Source organism: Papaver somniferum, chromosome 6, assembly GCF_003573695.1.
Source record: "Papaver somniferum cultivar HN1 chromosome 6, ASM357369v1, whole genome shotgun sequence".
Lineage (NCBI taxonomy): Eukaryota > Viridiplantae > Streptophyta > Magnoliopsida > Ranunculales > Papaveraceae > Papaver > Papaver somniferum.
The window spans coordinates 110,784,251-110,805,578 of record NC_039363.1 but is presented as its reverse complement, the minus strand read 5'-3'; the positions used below and the strand labels follow the sequence as shown (position 1 = coordinate 110,805,578).

The 21,328-nt window shown below is 36.6% G+C and overlaps 1 protein-coding gene across 1 annotated transcript; it reads left to right on the top strand.

Annotated features, from left to right (window-relative positions):
• Positions 1-10,846: 10,846 nt before the first annotated feature.
• Positions 10,847-12,834, top strand: LOC113288852. The gene is made up of 3 exons (XM_026537977.1): positions 10,847-11,563; positions 11,876-12,013; positions 12,132-12,834. The coding sequence occupies exons 1-3, from the start codon at positions 10,964-10,966 to the stop codon at positions 12,324-12,326; spliced, it is 933 nt and encodes a 310-aa protein (XP_026393762.1). The 5' UTR covers positions 10,847-10,963; the 3' UTR covers positions 12,327-12,834.
• Positions 12,835-21,328: the final 8,494 nt, after the last annotated feature.

The following is a 21,328-nucleotide window of genomic DNA, read 5'->3' as shown; positions in this document are numbered from 1 at the left end:
GTCAACTCCGTTATACCCACAAAGTAATGGGCAAGCAGAGGCGACGAACAAGACAATAGAAACCACGTTGAAGAAGAAGTTAAAAGGCCACCATAAAGGATGGTGCGAGCAGGTTCCAAACGTGCTATGGTCATATAGAACGACAAGGCGAGATGCGACAGGAATGTCCCCTTTTGCTTGACATATGGAGTAGAGGCAGTGTTGCCCACCGAGATACTTATTCCCACAACTAAGCAAGAGGCATAGAAGAAGGGTCTCAATTCAAATCTGATTCTTGTGAAGATGGATGATTTGGAGGAGAATAGGAAGATGTCACTTCGATATATGACAAACTATCACCAAATATTATCTCAGGAGTATAATAAGAAAGTCAAAAGGCGAAGCTTCGTTCCAGGAGAATTAGTACTACGAGAAATCCCACCATATCAGAAAGGACCAGGAGGAAAGTCGGAACCCACATGGGAAGGTCCATATATTGTGAAGAGAGTTGTGGTTAATGGGGCTTATGAACTCGCAGACTATCAATGGAAAGACATAGATTACGAGGGAAATCTGATATATGACGAAGTAGAAAGGCAAGACCGGAGACTGGATCATCCATGGAATCTAGTTTATATAAAAAAATATTTCCATAGTTATGCATTGTACTAGCAAATAAATAAAGGAAAAAGATATGTACTCAACAACAGATCAAATATATAATGAAATATCTTTTCAAATATTCACGAAGAAAATACAATAGGGAAAAATAAGACCTCATCAACAGGCAAGTAAGACCTCACTAGGAGGCTGATAAGACCCACGAAATAAAACAATTTCTATGAAAACTTAAACCCTTCGCCTAGGAAGGCTGGGAACTCATGGCGTGCACTTTAGTTCGCATGAAAATACAAGAGGCAACGGTAAGACCTAACACACGTCATGAACAACTCTCAGAGATATAAAGTAGGGGCAATGATAAGACATATCAGCTGAAGGTCCCTTTTATGATGGCCTTCTGTAAGGAGTGCAGAAATATGACCAGGGCGCCGACGTATTTGGTTGAGATGCGGGTTCCTGGGACGTCTGGAGCGTTACCGGCCATGACTGTATGGCAAGTCCTGGCTACGATGCAATCAGTCCCAAATAAACCCACCTAGGGTGTGACTTCGTAACCATGAAACATATCGGCGAAGGGATAAGAAGTCACGAAAGCAACTGATTGTTGTAAAAATCGGATGGGAGGAGACCAACATGCATGTTAGGTTTAACCTCCTTAAAAGGGCAATCAGGGGGAATATAAAGGGACGAAATCCTCCATATTAGGGAGCTGTGTGACCAACCAAACGGCAATATCATGGGGCTATTATTCACAGGAAAAACTAGTCATACCGTATTGTTGCGAAATAACCTGACGAGGTAAGAACACGAGAGCTAAGGCGAGGTTGATGGATCATTATTCGGAAGAATAGTGAACGCCTGAGACTTCATAGATAAAATTAAGACCCTGAAGAAACAGGGTGAGGCTCAATAAGACCTTAACTAGGAGGCGCAATAAGACCTTGAAATAACAGTTCATAAGAAAAATCAAAGCAAGAGGCAACATCCATAATAAAAAAATGAATAAAAAGAGGCAAGTTCGTGAAACAAAGGCAAGAGGAAAACTTCTTGTGTATTGATAGACACATTTTTGTGTATTAGTTGTCCTCAATTTTTGATATTGTTGGTACTCGATTTTGCACTAATTTTGATGTTTTGTGTGTTTGTAGGTGTTTTTGGAGAAATACACTTGTGTGGAAAAAGTTACTCGAAAAGTGCTATTTGGACTCCCGAAGAAAAGTATTAAAGGCATCCTCACTTTGGATAAGGGGAACCTCAGTTGGGCGCCTGCTATTCGCACCCTCAGTTTGGTTAGGGGGACACCATCTTCTTCATTCAAATTTCAGTTTTGGCGGGAAATTTTGTAGTCTCCTGGGAGATTTTTGGTACGAGATTTGGTGATGATTTAGCGTGACTCAATAGCTGGAATTGCATGGGATGACGTGAATTACCATAACAGGCGTTTTATGGTTGCTTGCTTCAATTAGAATTGACTGTAATCTCGTGTGAAAGAAAACAAAGGAGTGAAGGGAAACTCGGGTTTCTTTGTGGATGAGGCATGGAGATATCAGCCCTGCACGAGTATAAAGCATTATCAACTTATTCTGGAGCGTGTAGGGAGTGTGTTTGAAGCAAATGAAGGCTCGGAGGAGATTAAAAAAGGTAAGAAATTATTCCCGAGAATATTTTTCTTAATGCCGAGTAATGGAGAAATATATGAAGTTATGGAGGAGATTTCTTGTGCATGGGAGGCTATATAAGGTGTCGACGAGTAATAGAGTGAGGACGGGGAGTTTGAGGAGCAGTTAGAACGAACAGAGAGTCGAGAAATCAAAGTTGCAGGAAACGCCATTTCTGCTGCTGCATAGCTGAAGAACACGAAGAACAGACCAACCAAGACAGTCGTTTATCAACAGTGATAACGACACACATCCGTAGGTCTTAGAAGCTACAGTCTCAGCGACTGTTGCGCGACAGTCTTATTTGCTATAGTAACAACGACAGTCAACATATATCGCTCTCTTAATTTTAATCATTCTCACACTTTCATCACATGTAAACCATCTCTGAGCATAAATGAAATCAACTTTTGAGCGTGTTTCCATGATGAAGAGCTAAACCCAATCCTTGGGGCGATGGAGGAAGCTGTTGTTTCGGTAAAAGTGATATATCTTTATTTTAAATTAATTATAGCAATTCTATTATGATTTTTGCATTGAACTAAAAATGGATTATATGATTTTGATAAGTTAGGTGTATTTTCTCTTGATAGAATATGCTTGCTTTAGAGTTTTGATATTCTATGCTTGGATTAACATCTATTCTTTTAAAAATCTACATGTCTAGGCAATACTATTAGAATCAATTTGAATGTTGAGTTGCGAAATTATTGTTTTATTAAATCACTAATATTGACCAATGGTGGAATCCTAGCCCCATTCTCTCCACAATATTCACATCACCTTTTTATTTGAGTTTATTATTATCATTTATACAATTTAAGTCTAAAAAATCTGCTTTCACAAGTCTTGAACGAACCATCTTACTACAACATCATTGAAGAATACCATCATGTATAATCCATTATTGCTATAAAATAACTAATGTTGCAGGAAAATGACGAATTACAAAATACAAACTCCAGAACCATATGCAAAAGGAAAAGTACTCAGATAGACGTTGAACTAAAGCAACGAAAGATAGGTAATGCACAATGAAGCACATGTATGCTTCGGAACTATACAAAAGAATAAGAGACAGGTAAATACTTTTATATATTTTTTTTATTCTTTTGAGTATTACCTTCTGACAGATAGTAGAACCCAAAGTCTTTTGAATATCAGCGCTAAAATGATCAAGCCTAGAAATTTCAAGGTTCGCAGTTTCAAGTAGAATACAAAGCTCGTGATACGAATTATCCCATCCTTTACCATGACCATATTCTGAATCATCTTAGCCAGAAGGAATGGTAACAGGTACCCTATTCTTAAAGGGCTCTACGAGTTTCGTATTCAAAGGAGGATCATCATGTCTCTTACATTGAAGTTTCTCCAAGCGAGATAGAAGAAAGGTCACTTCGTTTTTTAGACGACCATTCTCAATTTTTAGATCATCAACTTTGTTGCGAGATTTACGAAGATCAACCTCACTCTTATCTTTCTTCTTGATTATGCGAGCTTTGTCTTCCTGCAATCGTTCAACTAACTTCTTTGATGTAGAATGGAGATTCCTTGAAGTTGTAAGAGAATTCCCAACTCGCCTAAGTTCAATCTTCAAGTTTTCATTTTCGTTGTGTAGATGAAAATTCAATTCCTCATTGCGAGCACATTCAACGGTCAAATGGTCCACTTGCGAGAAGAGAGTTTCTATCTTTTCGTTCAAAATCTCACTCTCAGTTACGTAGCAGTCGATTTGGGACAAAAGATTTGAATTCTCGGCACGAATATCTCCCAACAAATCTTTGGCTTCAAGGGAATCCATTTGACGTTTCATAGATCGATCTTGACGAGAAGTAAAATAAGAATATAATGAAAGTAAAGCTAAGGCAATAATTAAGCACACGAAAGAAAGAAACTTACTGCGAAGTTCACCAGCTTTCTTCTCCAGTTTGTCTACGAATTCCTTCTCATCGGCAAGTTCTTTCTCCAATTTTTTAATACGAATACCAGTAGCCTCCAATCTTTCATGAGACATTCTAGTCTCGACGAGGTTAGCCATGTAATGATTGAATTCCTGTGAAGTATCAAGTAAAAGTAAGAGAAGAATTCTCGAAATACTGCAAAGGAAGAGACTAAGACTCACCAAGCCCATTAAGGCAGCATGCTATTGAAGAGACAAATTCAACGAAGAATTCTCCAAGAAATATTGATCTTCATAAAGGAAGGTGTCAGAACAGAAAGAACCAACGATTCAAGACCAGGGGACCTCAAAGACGCGTTCTGCCGAGCTGAAATGTAGGTTTTCTTCAGAAAATCAAGATCAGGAATATAGGAAGGATCGTCTACTTCGTACATATTCTTCTTTCTTTTCTCTTCCTCCTTCTTATCCTTGTAAAGTTTGTCAGGGGAATCCTCCGCTTCAAAGACTGGAGGAGTAGGAAGAGAGGGATTCGAATCTTTAAGAGGCTTGGGAGGAACGAAGTCTTGGTGAGATATGGATGACTGATGCTTGGGAGGAGTAGTAGATTGATTCGAAGCTAGTTTAGAATCCTTTACTCGGGTCAAGTTCAAGATCCTACGATTACGCTTCGGATGACAAGATAAAAAGACGACGGTACCCAAATATATCTCAATCTAAAACTTTTTCTACCTATAAGTCCTTTCTCCGAAAGTGATTGTCTATGGATTGAGTCGAGACAATGTAACTAATTGGTTCACACTTTGTGTGATCATCTATGGATACGAGATCGAGACAGTACAACACGGAAGTATCTTTACTTGATAAAGAGGTTCGGACTTAACCAAACACAATGGGATCACTTATCAAGTAAATAGGAATTAACGTTTTGTGTAATTTACTTTAATTATAATGCGGAAAATAAAAGTAAATGACACAGCAAGATTTTGTTAACGAGGAAACCGCAAATGCAGAAAAACCCCGGGACCTTGTCCAGAATTGAATACTCTCAGGATTAAGCCGCTACACAAAATTAAACCTAACCTCGTATAGTTGAGACCAAGCAACTAAACCTATAGTTCAACTTATTCCATCTGTATTCTCATGCCTCCAACTTATGAATAAGTCATGTACTTGGAACAATTCCTTTGGTTCGTATTCCAAACAGTAAAGGAATAACAAATCTGTTTGGTATCAACTCTCTTCAACCAAGTGATATGAGTCGGACAAAGGATCTTCTTTTTATCTTAACATAAACTCCTTCGTCAGGTCCTTAGATCTATCATATGTTCAATTACCTAAGTAATCGTTAAGATTTTGCAGAAAACACTCTTAATCAAAGAATTGAGTTGATGCCGATCTACACAACTAATCAATCTAACTCTATCACAAAGATAAAACCGATTATAGTTGGATCCTCTTTTTACCGAAACAAGTATTGTGCACACCAAAGATTATGAACCCAAAATCACAAATCTTCAATATCTTCTTTGTCTTCAAATCTTCTTATTAGATCTTTAATAAACACCTGCACACAATCACTTGAATCTCTTGTGATCAATTACGCACAGAACAGAGTCTGTTAACAATGGATTATCACAAGATCGTTTTTAGAACTAACAACAACCTAAAGATCCCTATCGAAACTCTGAACTAGTTTGAGTGAATCTTATATCAGAAGAGAAAATCTCAAGCATAAACAAACTAGGTGCAACTAAATTTCAACCACCGTTAGTCAATCAAATCAATCGAAAACAAAAGATAAACCGCAATTATCTAGTTTCCCACCAATGGTACTAATAGAGCTTCTCAATCCCAAAGAAGACTTTAAAACAAGCGGCCGTAAGAGATTTCTCCTAATTAGGTTACTCTCCTCTCCGAATAGGTGGCTTCACCGGTAGCAGCATAACAAGAGGTAGTTTGCTGTTACGAAGGATTAGTTTGCTAGAAATGCAAACTTCAATATTTATAGACAAGGAAGTTTGGACACCAAGGAATTTCCAAAACCGAAAATATTCTCAAGATATTCATTAAGGCACAAATTCGGTTTCCATAATTCCTGGAAATGCTCTGTCCAAAAATAATGATCGAAATCTCTTGGAAGATCTCTAATTAGTAAATGCACATTACTAATTCTTATTTTCCTAAAAATGAAATTAATAACCTTAATTAAAATATTCTTAACTTATTTATGTTTCGATCCTGGGATTCCCTTTCCTTAGCTATTAAGGAATAACTTTGAACAATTAAAGATTAACTTTCAAAGCACGTGTTCAAAGTATGTCGACATCCTTACTTTGTAAGTCCTCTTTCATGCTTACAACCTTGAAACCGATTTGCTACACTTCCAAACAAGTTTATAATTAGTTCATCTTACTTTCAAGAACTATGCGATTTATTAAGAACACTCAATCATAAATCATGGGTGTAACGGTTCTACCAAAACAAGTTTCGGCTCTACCTCCATGTGAGTACTGTGCTTAGTCACACTATCTTTCCAAAATTCGGTTGATTAGGTACTAGGATCGGTTCCCCACATATTTATGGTATCTGACTTATATGTGTTGCACATGTCCATAGGATCGGTTCCCCTTTCTGCTATAAACTTGTTGCACCTAATACAAGGATCGATTCCCCTTTGTGATGTACTGCACCTCTTACTAGGATCGGTTCCCCTTTTCCCAGATTTGGTCAGTCATAAAATCACAAACTCGATCATACCATCTCAGGTGATTACTTAAGATCGGTTTCACTAATAAAAGTCATACCAATACATAATTCAGGCCTTTGTGAATAGTTTTACCAAGAACACAAACAAGTCATGAACGGTTATACTAATCATACATATTGATTTTTCACAAGATATGCAATGAATAACAATACCAATAACACCTGGCGATTTCCTTTTCGATTCACAAACCAAGTTCATGAATTTACTTCCTTAGAACATATGTAAAACATTGTTCCCTAGGATGAAATCCTCACCTCATACCCATACATAATCACAATAGCATTAAACGATTATGTCGATGTCTTATCTACAAAGGTTAATGGTTAAGCAATAAACCTCGTATTGTATTCCTTTATACTATGTCTATCTAGAGTTCAAACATGCTTCGCAGTTTTGTTTTCAATATGCACGACTTGAAAGATACGTTAGGGTATGAAACAGTTCAAGTCAAATATCACTAACCACAAGTGGAAGGATGATGTTGTCATTGTAGATCGTTTCTTCTTCACATCTTCAAGTCTTCGCAATACTTGTAAAGTCTCATATCCTAACACTTTCAAGCTAACCTATACTAAGTTGACTCTAGTACATAATCAAGTGACTCTTAACATGAGTTTTGATTCACTAAAATATGACATCCAAACTTGACATACCAACGCTTGGTGGGTTCAACCGAGCCATGCTCTAACACAAGGAGCATTTGGAGGATTGGTAGAGTCATTCTGCAAAGTGCGAAGTTAAAAAATAACTCGGAGAAAAGAACTACGAAGTAGAGAAATGAAAATACCTGATCAGTGATGGGAGACACCACAGAACGATCGCGCTTTCTATGACCCCTAGTTGACCCCGGAGCGGCTTGAGGACCAGCAAAATCATCATCCTACGAGATTCAAGTTAAAAAGTAATTCAATGATAGAAGCAACGAAGTAAAAATGACTAGAAATTACCTGTTCAGAAGCAGGAGACTCAGCAGTGAGATCTCGCTTCTTGCGGTCCTTTAGTAAGCCAGCAGAAGGAATAGAATACTGAAACAAAGAAATACGGTTAAAATGCCATTAACGATAAGTAAGCAAATTCGAGAAGAGGCGAGAATTACCCCGAGTGGCATCTCAGACCATTGGAGCCTCCCAGGCTCATAAGCTGCGAAGTTACTCTGCTCACGAAAAGGACCAGAACGAACACCACCATCGCGATTCAAGTCCCAGACCAAGGGATCCTCCATGACCAAAGAAAATATCATCCAATATTCATCGTTAGACCAACGAAGATGATCATTCTTTGCACGGCCAAAAGGGTCTACGTCTTGAAAGAGAGCTTTGGATGAGTCTTCAAGAGTGTTTCGAGCAAGCTTAATACCCCATTCTTGATATTTCCTTGTGGTCATGGTTTTATCAGAGTGATTCGCAACAAAAAAAATCAATATTATAATCTTCTTGATTATAATCCTTCGCGTATTTCAGAATCTGTGAAGGGCCTCCTTTTGAATGAATCGCAAACTCATTCACTACACGAATAACGTTCCCACTAAGCTGAAATACACCTCGTTGAATCTTGGTTAGAGCTTCGTAGAAGAAGGGATTCGCTGGATCATATAAAGGAAATGACAAACCTTCCCTCAACTGGCCTGCAGTAATGATGATCTTGTTGGAAGACCACATATCAGATTGAATCCATTTGTAGTTCAATTCCATGTTCTTTGCTGATGAAATGGGAGGATCGACAGAAGAATCCACTGCGGGGTAGTGGGAAAGGACCCTTTTTTCTAAATTCGGTTTGAAATTCCTCATAGCTTTTAGAAGATGTTAGCGATACGATGGAGTGTTCTTAGGAGCCATGGACTTGAATATCAAGAGTTTGAAGAAGTTAGATGAAGAAGAAAGTGGTAATTGAAGAATTGATAAGTCTGAAAGAAAAATCACAGCAACAGTAGCAGTGGCAGAGAAAAAGAAGAAGGTTGAGAGAAAAATAAAGGAAATTAGGGCTGGTCGAAATATTTATGGTGAGTCAGCGGGTTACCAGATATCACAGGTTATAGAAACGGTGGAAGAAGTGGAACCGGATGTAGGCGGTTACAAAAGGAACATGACGACGTGGAGGCGAGAATGATGGAGACGTGGAGGTTACGAATTTATTATGAAATTCTCTTTCCATCCTTAATCCTTGCGAACGGAACGAGAAAAGACAAAATGTAGGTACATAAAACCTACTCACCACGTGGTCAAACGAGATTGCACGAAATAAGTGAATAAATCTCACCAAAAAATCTTCTAAACTAAACCCGAGGATGGAATGTCAGAGTTACTTTTACGAATATTGGTTCTGCGAAGTATGAATAGAGAGATCTGCGAAATGTATAATAAGAATAGATAGCCAACAAGCGAGATAAAGATGACTGGGCGAGGAGATAATTAAAGAAGAAGGAGCTACGAAGCGAAGTGAGTAATAGTTCCTGACGAAGATAAATTGTCGAACAAGAAATTAGGACAGTTGTACCGACAAGCTACCAAAGTTATCGGCGAAGGAGATGGGACAACTTTATTGAAAATGGATTGGACGACGTATAAAGCAGAATCACGTGAATTGTGTGATATCCCACAAAGTAAAATGAGTTGTATTCCGCTATTCAGTTTACGTATAAATAGGGGTCGTAGATTATTATAAAGGGGGTTGGATAATTTGTATAGGAAGAGGTTATGTGGAGAGGAAGTGAGTTAGGGTTCTTGTGAGCTTTCATACTTGTAACATCATCATCGTCATCTTAATCTATCTCATAAAGAAAAACTTATATTTCGTTTGTTTGATAATATCTTATAATCATTATATTGATTATTTGGGTGTACTACTGGATTTCCAGTAATTACAAATATCTTTCAAAGAAAAAATCATCCCATATCATATCTATGGATGGTTTAGTTTTAAATCAATTCCAATTTCCAGGTGACTTTTGTGAATAGCTTGAGAGAGATAATGTCGAGGACGAAATAAAAGATAGTTTACCTGCCACGTCATCAATGATTAAACCCTTAAATATATAGGATCTAACGGTTATTAGTTTTTGTTAAACACATTTTTCAAATGCTTTTGTTATAGGATCCTGATTCATACGTTAATTCGTTGTTTTTTTTTGATTCGTTGGTGCAACTTAGAAATGTGACGCTGTTCCCCTTTAATTTATGGGCTTCAGCTCTTGAGTCATTTTTTTTTCTTTTGGGCTTAGTTACATGGAAATATGATCGAGCACGAGCAATAACAAAATAATCGGCCAGGTATTGCGTTATGAAAAGCTGATCATCGTCCTCGTGACAAGTCATCACGTTCAGCGGTTCGTTCTTTTGACTTAGCACCCATTTTACATATCTCGATCAGCTTTTTTTTTTCTTCTAAGGGCTTTGGATATAGGTGTTAGGTCATGCTTACACCAATTGGGAACTTGTGACGACTTCGTCATTGTTCATTGACGCTCATTGTTAATCATAGACGAGTTCAACTAGCGTGTTAGTGGATGGATTCTCTACCAAAGGGAGAAGAGAAATAGCTAACAATATATATTCCACAAGTAATATTCTAAATTAATCCAAAAATGTATCACCATCATCAAAGTCGGCTTGCCTGTCTGGATAACATATAAAGAAAAAGAAAAAAAGAAAAGGCATGTAATGCAAGCAACGGCAGAGAAATAGGAGCCACAGCTTTGCCCACCAAATACCATCCATAAGAAGAAGAAGAGATCATTAGCTAGAAAGAAAGAGTTAGTCAAATTACCAACAAACAAAACAAATGAGAGAGACGGACCGACCAAAAATAAAATACCACAAACAGTATCCACGTGTCCCAATCACATTCGTTTGGTAGGCAATGTGGGTCCCACATGAACCTTATATATTCTGCCTAAGTGAGGATGTGAGCCACAAACATTTCTTATTACACCAAATTGTGCTGCAACCAACAACCACTATCAAATAGCGTCATATTAGAAATGGTTGCAGCAGCTGATACTCAAACTATGACTATAGTAGCAAAGAAGATGAGGAAGTATTTATGATGTTGAAGAAGAAGGCTGGTGATGGTGATATTAATCAGCACGTATTCAAAGAGATATCTCGAACCGTCTCACTGGACGCTGTACGACAGCTAGGAGTGGCACTGGATGATAATATTGGGTACTTGAATGGTCGGGTTGACTTCCCAATTCTCATCCTTCGGATGGATGGCGAAGATCTCCTAGATTTCATTAAGGATCCAAGCTACGAATCCGAAATGATGACTATATTCAGTAGGATTTCAATTCCTCAGCAGTTTAATGGCAATGAGAAACTTTACGTTAAAGATTATTTCATGGAAGCCGTGAAACAACTCACAGTAGATCATGGGATGCCACCTTCTTCGGATGCTTTTGTCATGAACAACATAATTCAACCGTCTTTGGAAACCTACGCTAAGAATGTTAGCGGTGATAGTCGTGGTTGTGTGCCGGATGATAATACGACCACCTTCTTATTGGAAGAATTCGAGAAATTTGGACACATATTGGTACAACATCTAAAAGAAGAGCCTATTATTGTTGCACATACCCAAATCACATTTGATGGAAGTAAAATCAAGAAACTCTTAACCAGCAAATCCAACTTACTAGAAAAGGTTTGTACCTTCCCTTGACTGATTATAATGAGTATATGTTTAAGTTTGTTTATATTGAATTAGGTTCTTGACACTCCATTGACAATTTGAGCTACTTTTTAACATGACTATGGAGAGGTCAATGCTCTTAACTATCCCCAGGAATTTATCAAGTGTTCTAACTTCTGGCCGGATAGCTGGCTCGCCGAAAGAAAAAGTAAAAATAAAATAAATTTAACTGGTCACATAATCCGGCTTTAATCTTGTTTTTAAAACTTATTAATTTAATTATTGACCTTTTATTAGTTGTTCTAACTCAAAACTGCATTTCAGACGTTGGACATGGCAGTGATAGAGATACAAAGAGATTCGGAATCAGTACTGCTGCTACCGTGTAAAGAAATTTTTCTTGTCATGTTTGGTCATTTGGGTCCATTAACAGGCTTGCCTCCTTATGGAGCCATTCACCAGGTACACTCGAAACTGGTAAATTATAAGATATTATTACTTGCAACCAAAGTTTAATATAGTTCTTTTTATGATTTATTATTGGTATACTGTGACTAATTATTTCATTGATAATTAACAGATTGATAAAATTGTGGACGAAGTATTTATGAAAAATAAGGCTGAAGAAGAAGAAGAAAAGATGAAAATAATGGAAAATGAGGATAAGGTTAAGTACTTGAAGATGTTAATGAGAATGTTGTTGGAGCATATCATGCTGGAGTTAGAGGCTAACAAATCAATATCAGTCTCATCCAACTCTGTCATTCACACATGATACAACACTTTAACATGTGTCAATTGTCTTAATTATTGTTTTCTAATAACAATTACCTCTATACTCTTATATTCTTATGTAGAGAGGTTGTGATTTTTTTTTCGATTTTTGAAAATTATTCTGATTGTAGCAACATTGGAACGATGTGGGAAGTTAATAGTATACCGGAAAGCCAAAACCTTCTTACCTGAGTCACATGATGTGGAATCATGTGTTGCATACTAGCATATATAGATTTAAGCTGCAATGGCATCACTTTGCACAATTTACTAGGAGTTGAATGTTTCAGTTAAATCCAATGAAACACAACAATGATGAAATGGATTAATAGCTAAATCTTGACGGGAGTCAGAATTGTCATACAACAATACTCCGAAAAAAAAAAAAATGTTAGTATGATGCCTTTCTGTACCCCAATCATATTCTAGTGAGCACATTGTCAATCATCTTGTAAATTAAAGCTGTTATTTCTGTATCTTTTTCCTTAAACACCTCAAAGACACAAACATGTTCTTATGTTAAACCTAAATCATGTTTAGCAAAGTGTTTTTCATCCCTACCTATTTAATATTTGTTTTCTTTACCGTTCATTTTATTTAACGATATCAACAATTATTATTTATATCGACTTTTTTCTTCTTCTTTGCTTATCTTTCAAACTAAAATTTATAACCATAATCGTTTTGTTAATCAATTTTGTTTTAATAGGTGCGATGAAGATATCCCCCACCACAATGACATTTTACAATGAAGACATTTTTCATATGATGGGTTTTGAGGTTTTTATGTGGTGGAAAAGTTGGTTGTTTCCTTACTTATAATATATTTTATCAGTTTCTTTAATCTCAATTGTAAAGAAAAGAGTGATATGCCAATAACATCATCATCTGAACAATAGCCATACATAAAGTCAAATTTTGGTCCCAAGTTTCCATACTGAGCTCTTTTTTTTTTTGGCTTGTTCCCGAAAAAAACTCGACAAGTAACATAAGTCAAAACATCTGGACTAGGGTTTCACTGGGCGATAACATTGGGCAGAGTTGATTTCCAAATTCTCATCCTTCGGACGGATAATGAAGATCTTATAGATTTCATTAAGTATCCAAGCTATGAATCTGAAATGATAACTATATTCAGCAGTATTGGAACTCATGAGAAACTTTACGTCGAAGATTATTTCATGGAGGCCACAAAACAACTCACGCTAGATCACGGGATGCAGCGCGCCTTCTTCGGATACTTTTGTTATGAACAACATAATTCAACCGTCTTTGGAATCCTAATTTAAGAATGTTAGCGGTGATAGTCGTGGTTGTGTGCGGGATGATAATACCACCACCTTCTTATTAGAAGAATTCGAGAAATTTGGACACATATTGGTACAACATCTAAAAGAGGAGCCTATTATTGTTACATATACCCAAGTCACATTTGATGGAAGTAAAATCAAGAAATTCTTAACCATCAAATCCAACTTACTAGAAAAGGTTTGTACCTTCCCTTGACTGATTATAATGATTATATGTTTAAGTTTGTTTATATTGACTTAGGTTCTTGACACTCCATGTGGCAATTTGAGCTACTTTTCAACATGACTATGGAGAGGTCAAATGCTCTTACCTTTCCCCAGGAAATTATCAAGTGTTCTAACTTCTGGCGTAGATAGCCGGCTCGCCGAAAGAAAAATTAAAAATAAAATAAAATTATCCGGTCGAATAGTCGGGCTTTAATCTTGTTTATAAAAATTATTATCGACCAGTTGTTAGTTGTTCTAACTCAAACATGAACTTCAGGCGTTGGACATGGCAGTGATAGAGACTTAAAGAGATCCAAACTCAGTACTACTACTACTACCATGTAAAGAAATTCTGCTTGTCATGTTTGATCATTTGAGTCCATTAACTGGCTTGCCTCCTTATGGAGCAATTCACCAGGTGCACTCGAAACCGTTAAATTATAAGATGTTTTTTTTGCAACAAAATTTTAATGTAGTTTCTTTTATGATTTATTATTGGTATACTTTGACTAATTATTCCATTGATAACTGATACATTAATAACATTGTAGACGAAATATTGACGAAAAAGAAGGCAGAAGAAAAAGAAAATATGAAAATAATGGATAAGGTTAAGTACTTGAAGATGTTAATGAGAGAGTTTTTGGAGTATATTATACTGGAATTAGATGCCAACAAACCAATTTCAGTCTCATCCAATCTTGTTATTTACACATGATCAACACTTTAACATGTGTGAATTGTCTTTATTATGTATTGTTGTTTACTAATATAATTACTTATATACTGTTATAGTTTTATGTAGATAGGTTGTATTTTTTTTATTTTGAAAATTGTTCTGATTATAGCAACCTTGGAATGATGTGGAAGTTCAATAATATACCGAAAATCCAAAACTTTCTTACCTGAGTCACATGATGTGGATACAAATGTTGCATACTAGTAGTAGCATACAGATTCAAGCAGCAATATGCATCACTCTCCCACAATTTAGTGGGAAATAATTATTTCAGCTGAATCCAATGAAACACAACATTGATGAAATGTATTAATAGCTAAATTCTAACGGGAGTTGGAATTATCATACACTAGTATTTAGAGAAAACAAAATAAAACGTTAGTATGATGCCTTTATGTATCCCAACCATATTCTAGTGAGCCCAATCAATCTTCCTGTAAACAAAAACTTTTATTTCTATATCTTTTTCCTTAAGAACCTCGAAGACACAAACATCTTCTTCTATCAATCTTAAATCATGTTTAGCCTAGTGTTTTTCGGCCCTACTAATTCTATATTTGTGTTCTTCAATGGTATCAAAAATTATTATTCATATCGACTTTTTTTCTTCTTCTTTTCTTATGTTTTAGACTGGATTTTATAAACATAATTTTTATGTTAATCAATTTTGTTCTAAGAGGTATGGTGTAGGTATCCCCTACCACAATGACATTTTATGGTGAAGACATTTATCATGTGATAGGTTTTAAAGTTTTTATGCGTTGGAAAATTTGTATGTTTCCTTACTTATAATTTTTTTTATCAATTAATCTCAATTGTAAAGCCAAGAGTGATATGCCAACAACATCATCAACTGAACAATAACCATATAAAAAGTCAAATTCTGGTCCCAAGTTTTTATATTAAGATCTTATTTCTTTGTGGCTTGTTCCCAAAAAAAACTCGACAAGTAACATAAGTCACAATATTAAAGCCACATTTATTTTTATCTTGCTGCAAAAAGAGCAAGAATATATAAACTTTTCTCTTTTTTCTGCCTTACCATCTTTAAAAACATACTTGTACGGATTCTCTGTTGACTTGAACTAAACATAAATCAAGGGTTTTACATTATATTTTGGTTAGGCATACAAAATATTATATTAAAACTGGTGTCACGATTTGTTTAGTTGGTATGCCAATTTTGCTACTCTATGCCCCTTGTTTGTTTAGTAAAATGTTCTCTATCATATTTCTGTTGATGAATAATATTACCAGAACATGATTAAGGAAAACAAGTAAAATGGCTAAAACTCAAGTTTTTTAGTACAATAAGCTTCTTATTCTGGTTCTTGAAACTGCTCTAACTGGTTTTCTTCATAATTGAAAATAACTCATTTTTCAATTCAGTTTTTAAAAGAACATCAATGCAGTTCTAGTTCATGGGTAATCACTATTTTGGCCTTTCTATTTATTCATTTTAATTGTAAACATTCCATAATACATGGTTATATATCGTCAACGTGGGTATGTTTTGCTAATAATGATTTCAATGATGTAGTCGTTAAAGCACTCATTCCAGTAAAAGCTATTGTTGATGGGCCTTGTCGGTTTAATAAGTTCAACATAAATATAGAAATTCTCTAATTGCTGCTCAAAATGGATTCAAATTATGCAATAAATTGAGCCCATTTCTAAAATTTCAGGTAGACATTGAAAACGCGAGGGTACCAAAATACACCACCATTTTTTTTCTTAGGCAATCTGTATGGACAAACTCAATATGGTTACAAGAGTTAAACTCAATTAGGGAACAATATATTAGAGTTATATCTCTTTATATCTTGTGATTAGAACGTTTACAGAACTGAATCCATGAACCTAATTACAAAGAGATAACTTGGACGGTACCAAAGACCAATGTCCAAGAATCAATCAAGCCGTATCCAATAAACTAGGTCGGATGTCTTTACTATGATTGATCAATGCACAACCTGTGATATTTCAATTATAAAGATAAACAATATAATGCGATAGAAAGAAATAACACAGACACCAGAAGTTTTGTTAACGAGGAAACCGGAAATGAAGAAAAACCCCAGGACCTAGTCCAGATTGAATACCAAACTGTATTAAGCCGCTACATACACTATCCTACTACCAATTAACTTCGGACTGGAATGTAGTTGATCCCTAAAATATATCCCACCTATGAAGGTACAGTCGCGCTCCTTACGCCTCTTGAATCCCAGCAAGCAATTGATTCCTTTAGCTGACGTCACACCAACTAAGAGTTGCTTCAACTCAATTGAATACTTTAAACCAAATCTTCCTCCCACAGATTAAGCCTATATAATTGATTTCATTTTAAAATCAAACAATATGATCAAATGTGTGTAGAAATCGATAGCAATAGATAAAGTCTAGCTAACAAGAGAACCCATAATTAATCTAATCGAAATACACAATCAAATTAACCACAAAAAGTAATCAATTTAATTGTTCATGCTCGACTTACGAAAATCTTTGGAGCAATAACTAAGTTAATCATAAGAAATAATCAACTCAGTCAATAGTGTTCAACATAAGAAAACTTACGGAGCCTCACAGTAATACAAAAAAGATTATGGATCAGGGAAGATCAATACTGCGGAATACACAAGGATTCATTCTATTTTACATCACTATTTGCATAACGACATACAATAGACATAATCCTTGAACACAAAAGATTTTAACCTATCTTCCATCAAAGATTGACATAATAGTCTTAACTTTTGTATTTGTCAAAAGTCAATTCATTCTTTCATCAATACATGCATATCAACTCGTGAACGACTTTACTTTTGACAAAGTATGGGACAATCAAGTTCACGGACGTAAACACACATATCCCATAACAATATTGCAATATATAAAACCATAAAGAATAATACTGCAAAAATCATCTTCCAAACAAATTTTTAGAATTTAAACAAATAAACCTAAAAACATGAAGATGAAAACGTTGGACATAGCTATGTGTAATCATAATCATGGCTATTCCAAACTCTAGTTATTCTTTTGTGGATGGGGAAAATAGTTTGCTGGTTTTTTAGGAAATGAGGGAATCACCGTGCGATGGAGATTCCTCGAACCGACCAAACTTCTCAACCTCACACAGATGCACTGCAAAGGGAGTGCTTAGATTCGATAGATCAATTTGTAGGACTCCAGCCTAAACCAAGTCAGTGGCCGTTCCAGAGTCAATTCGGTCGCAAAGAGGGAGATGGGTTGATATGTAGGAGGAAAGATGAGAATTATGCGGGATCAAGGATTGTGGATGTGTTGAAGGTTTCTGCAATAATGGTAAACTGCTGAAGTTGAGTTCTGTGAATAACTTTTAATCGAGTTGTTGACGAATGATGATCCATTTTGGTTGTCCTAGATTTTGACATATTTATATTGCAAGAATGATGAACACCCTGATCCCTGTAAGTGCGACGGTTTCTTGAGTGAAAGAGTGGGAAAGTGGGAGATCGTGGTGAAACCAGTTCCAAGTCGTGTGGAGACTTGGTTGATCACTCACCAACTACTTTGCTAACTCCCTCAACTATTGACACGACTTACTCACATTTTCTTGTTGTGGATGTATCCACGTGTTGTAGGCCGCCAGACCAAAACCCTAAGTGATATCCCCCATTTGTGACGTGATTGATGTCTCACGAATCGTGGAGTCTGCATGACAGACGTGTATTTAATTAGTTACGTTGACTGATTTAGACAATGAGTCTAGGTTTTGTTGAGTTGAGCATGAATGACGAATTGCTCAGTGGAACATTCGAGTAACTGATCAAGTATTGCTCGACGAATTACTGGTATATTGATAGTTGGGCAATTGAGCAAGTATTGCTCTATTCGATGAATTACTGAATGTTGATAGTTGGATCAATATTCGAGCATTTGAACAATTATTGCTCAATTCGACGGATTACTGATAAGTTACTGAATATAGATAGTTGGATCAATATACGAGCAATTGAGAAAGTATTGCTCAATTCGACGGATTACTGATAAGTTACTGAATATTGATAGTTGGATCAATATTCGAGCAATTGAGAAAGTATTGCTCAATTCGACGAATTATTTATTGGTGACGTGACCCAATAAAATATTAAAATATTGGTAGATTACCAAATATTATAAAATTAATCTGCATGTTGTTTGCCGTATCAACATAAATTTATTCGGTGTGTGAACATGCTCAGAATGATGATTTGTTGAGCGTTTGTTCAAAACCCTAGTTTTTCATTGATTTCTCATTAATTTACGGATTGCTGAAAATAGGTAATGAGCGGGACCGAACACATGGGACTATGGACATCCATGTGATGCCCAATTGCTCGAGTGAGCGTACACCAGGGTCCTGAGTTGACCGCTTGGTGAAGGAATGACGATTAAATGCTGGTTTCATCATTTATTGAAATAGTATTTGATTGAGCATTAGGTGATAAAACCTAATTATGGAAAGGTGAGGGACCGGCCAAGATGGGTATGAGACCGTCCCTTGGTGGTCGTGGGACCGCTGGTGAGCGTTCGAGAAAACTCCAAGTTATTTAGAAAACGTTTGGACCCAGTATGAGTAATTGCGCAAATTAAGTCAAAATTGTAAATATGTGTGGGACCGGCTTTGTGTAAGCCTTATGGACGGCCTTGGTCGGTCAAGGAAGCATGACCCTGTCCCCATAATTTCCGTGTCTTATTCGTGAGAGTTTCGGTACTTTCTGATATGCGTTTGAGCAATATTGTGGATTTTCAGAAGAGTTCGATCTTGAATGAAATTCTTGATTTTTGCTCGAATGAACATGTGTGCTCATTTGAACAATATTTTGCAAATATTTAAATAATAATATTTTAATATATTTTTGTGAGTAGCCTAGTCGATCGTGTGACCATGTTGACTTTTGGCTTTTTCATGGTTTGATCAATATTTGAGAAAATACGAAGAAACCATGATTTTTGCTCAAACAGGGAAGTTTAACAAGATGAGAGAAATTAGGGATTGCAAGGTGCTAGGGAATGGCCGGCCGGCTAAGTTTCCAGTCCCGCGATTCCTTTTCCTATTTTATGTTATTATTTCTCATGAAACCACGAAAATATGGGGAAACCATGAGTTTTGCTCAAAGAAGGAAAGTCGCTAGAATGGAGGAGTCTTCATGGGTTCATGAAAACAACAAAAATAAGGAAAATAATGGAGGAAGCATGGGACTGGCCACGGCCAAGGCATGGCCGGCCGGCCGGTGGGCCTGGCCCATGGGCGTTTCTCCATTATTTTAATGTTATTATTTTCTCTCTCATGTTTTGTGCGGGATTCCTCATTTGTCCATATTTTGGATGATCGTTCACGCATTTGGGTGCTCGTTCGTGCATCATGGTTGAGTACACTTGCACCATTTTATGGAACTCACTCGGCAATAGTTCAGATGCCCGATTGCTGAGTATTTATTACTAATTTATGAAATTCAGTGGAGAATGATTCATGAAATTGAGCAATAAAAGTGAGTAGTTTATTATTAATTCATAGGATCAGCCGTGGATTCGACCATGAATTCAGAATAATAATAAAATAGGTATTACTATTCCATGGGATCGTGGATTCGACCACAGAATCGGAGTAATAAGATAGGTGGTGATATTACCATTTATGAGATCAGCGTGGATTCAACCATGAAATAGGAGTAATATCTATTACCATTTCATGAGATCAAGCCCTGGATTCGATCATGTAATCGGAGCAATACATTTATCTATTACCATTCCATAGAACCAGTCGTGAGTTTGACCATGGAATAGAAGCAATAAGATAAGATAGATTATTTTCTAGGAATCCAGTGGTGAATGTCACGGTAGAATTAATCAATTGCAGAAGGGATATTATTCAGTTAAAGTGTCATACCCATTTTGAGGTGCATAGTCAGGAAACAACGGATGTTTTCCGAAGTCCCGAAGACGTTATTGCTCTCAATCTTACTGAGAACCGCCTGGGTCTATCCACGGTCTCTCTACATAGTCAGGTAACAGTGAGTGTCACCGATGTCCTGAAGGCGTTATTGCTCTCAATCTTACGGAGAACCTCCCAATCGTTCTTCTATGTAGAGGGGGGTATCTCTCATGTACTGCGGGAACAGTGAGTGTCACCGACGTCCTGAAGGCTTTATTGCTCTCAATCTTACGGAGAACCTCCAAATTGTGTTATTCTACATAGAGGGAATGATGAAATGCGAGGTATCGAATGCTCAGCTAGCGGAGGCCTTCCGAAATGCATAATCATCATGGCTTCGAAAAATATGAATCGTCACATGCCTGAAAGCCGTGTCAGAAACATGTATCATGATTTTACGGTTTTGACCTCTGTTGAAAATCCACCATCTACATTAAGTCCCCTGCTTAGTGTGGGACATTCATGTCCCGCAATAAGCATTAAATGGTGATTTTCATCCGCCGAGATTAGTGTTGAGCTCAGTTGCACAAAGGTATTTTCAGAATCCTCGATTTGCTCCAACGGTGTCATGTACAAGCAAATGCTCAGGTAAGGACCCTGAATGATGGAGTATCATCCTGTGAGATGAGGCACTGCTGAATTGGACGGTTGGGCATCCTGTTTTGGTCGGTTTAACATTTGCGGGCCCGAGCCCAAAAATAAATCCTTGTTTTAAGAACAGATGTTCATTCGTTCGTTAGTTAAGAAACAAACAAAATATAGTGATAAAATTTTTGTGTATGCGCTTT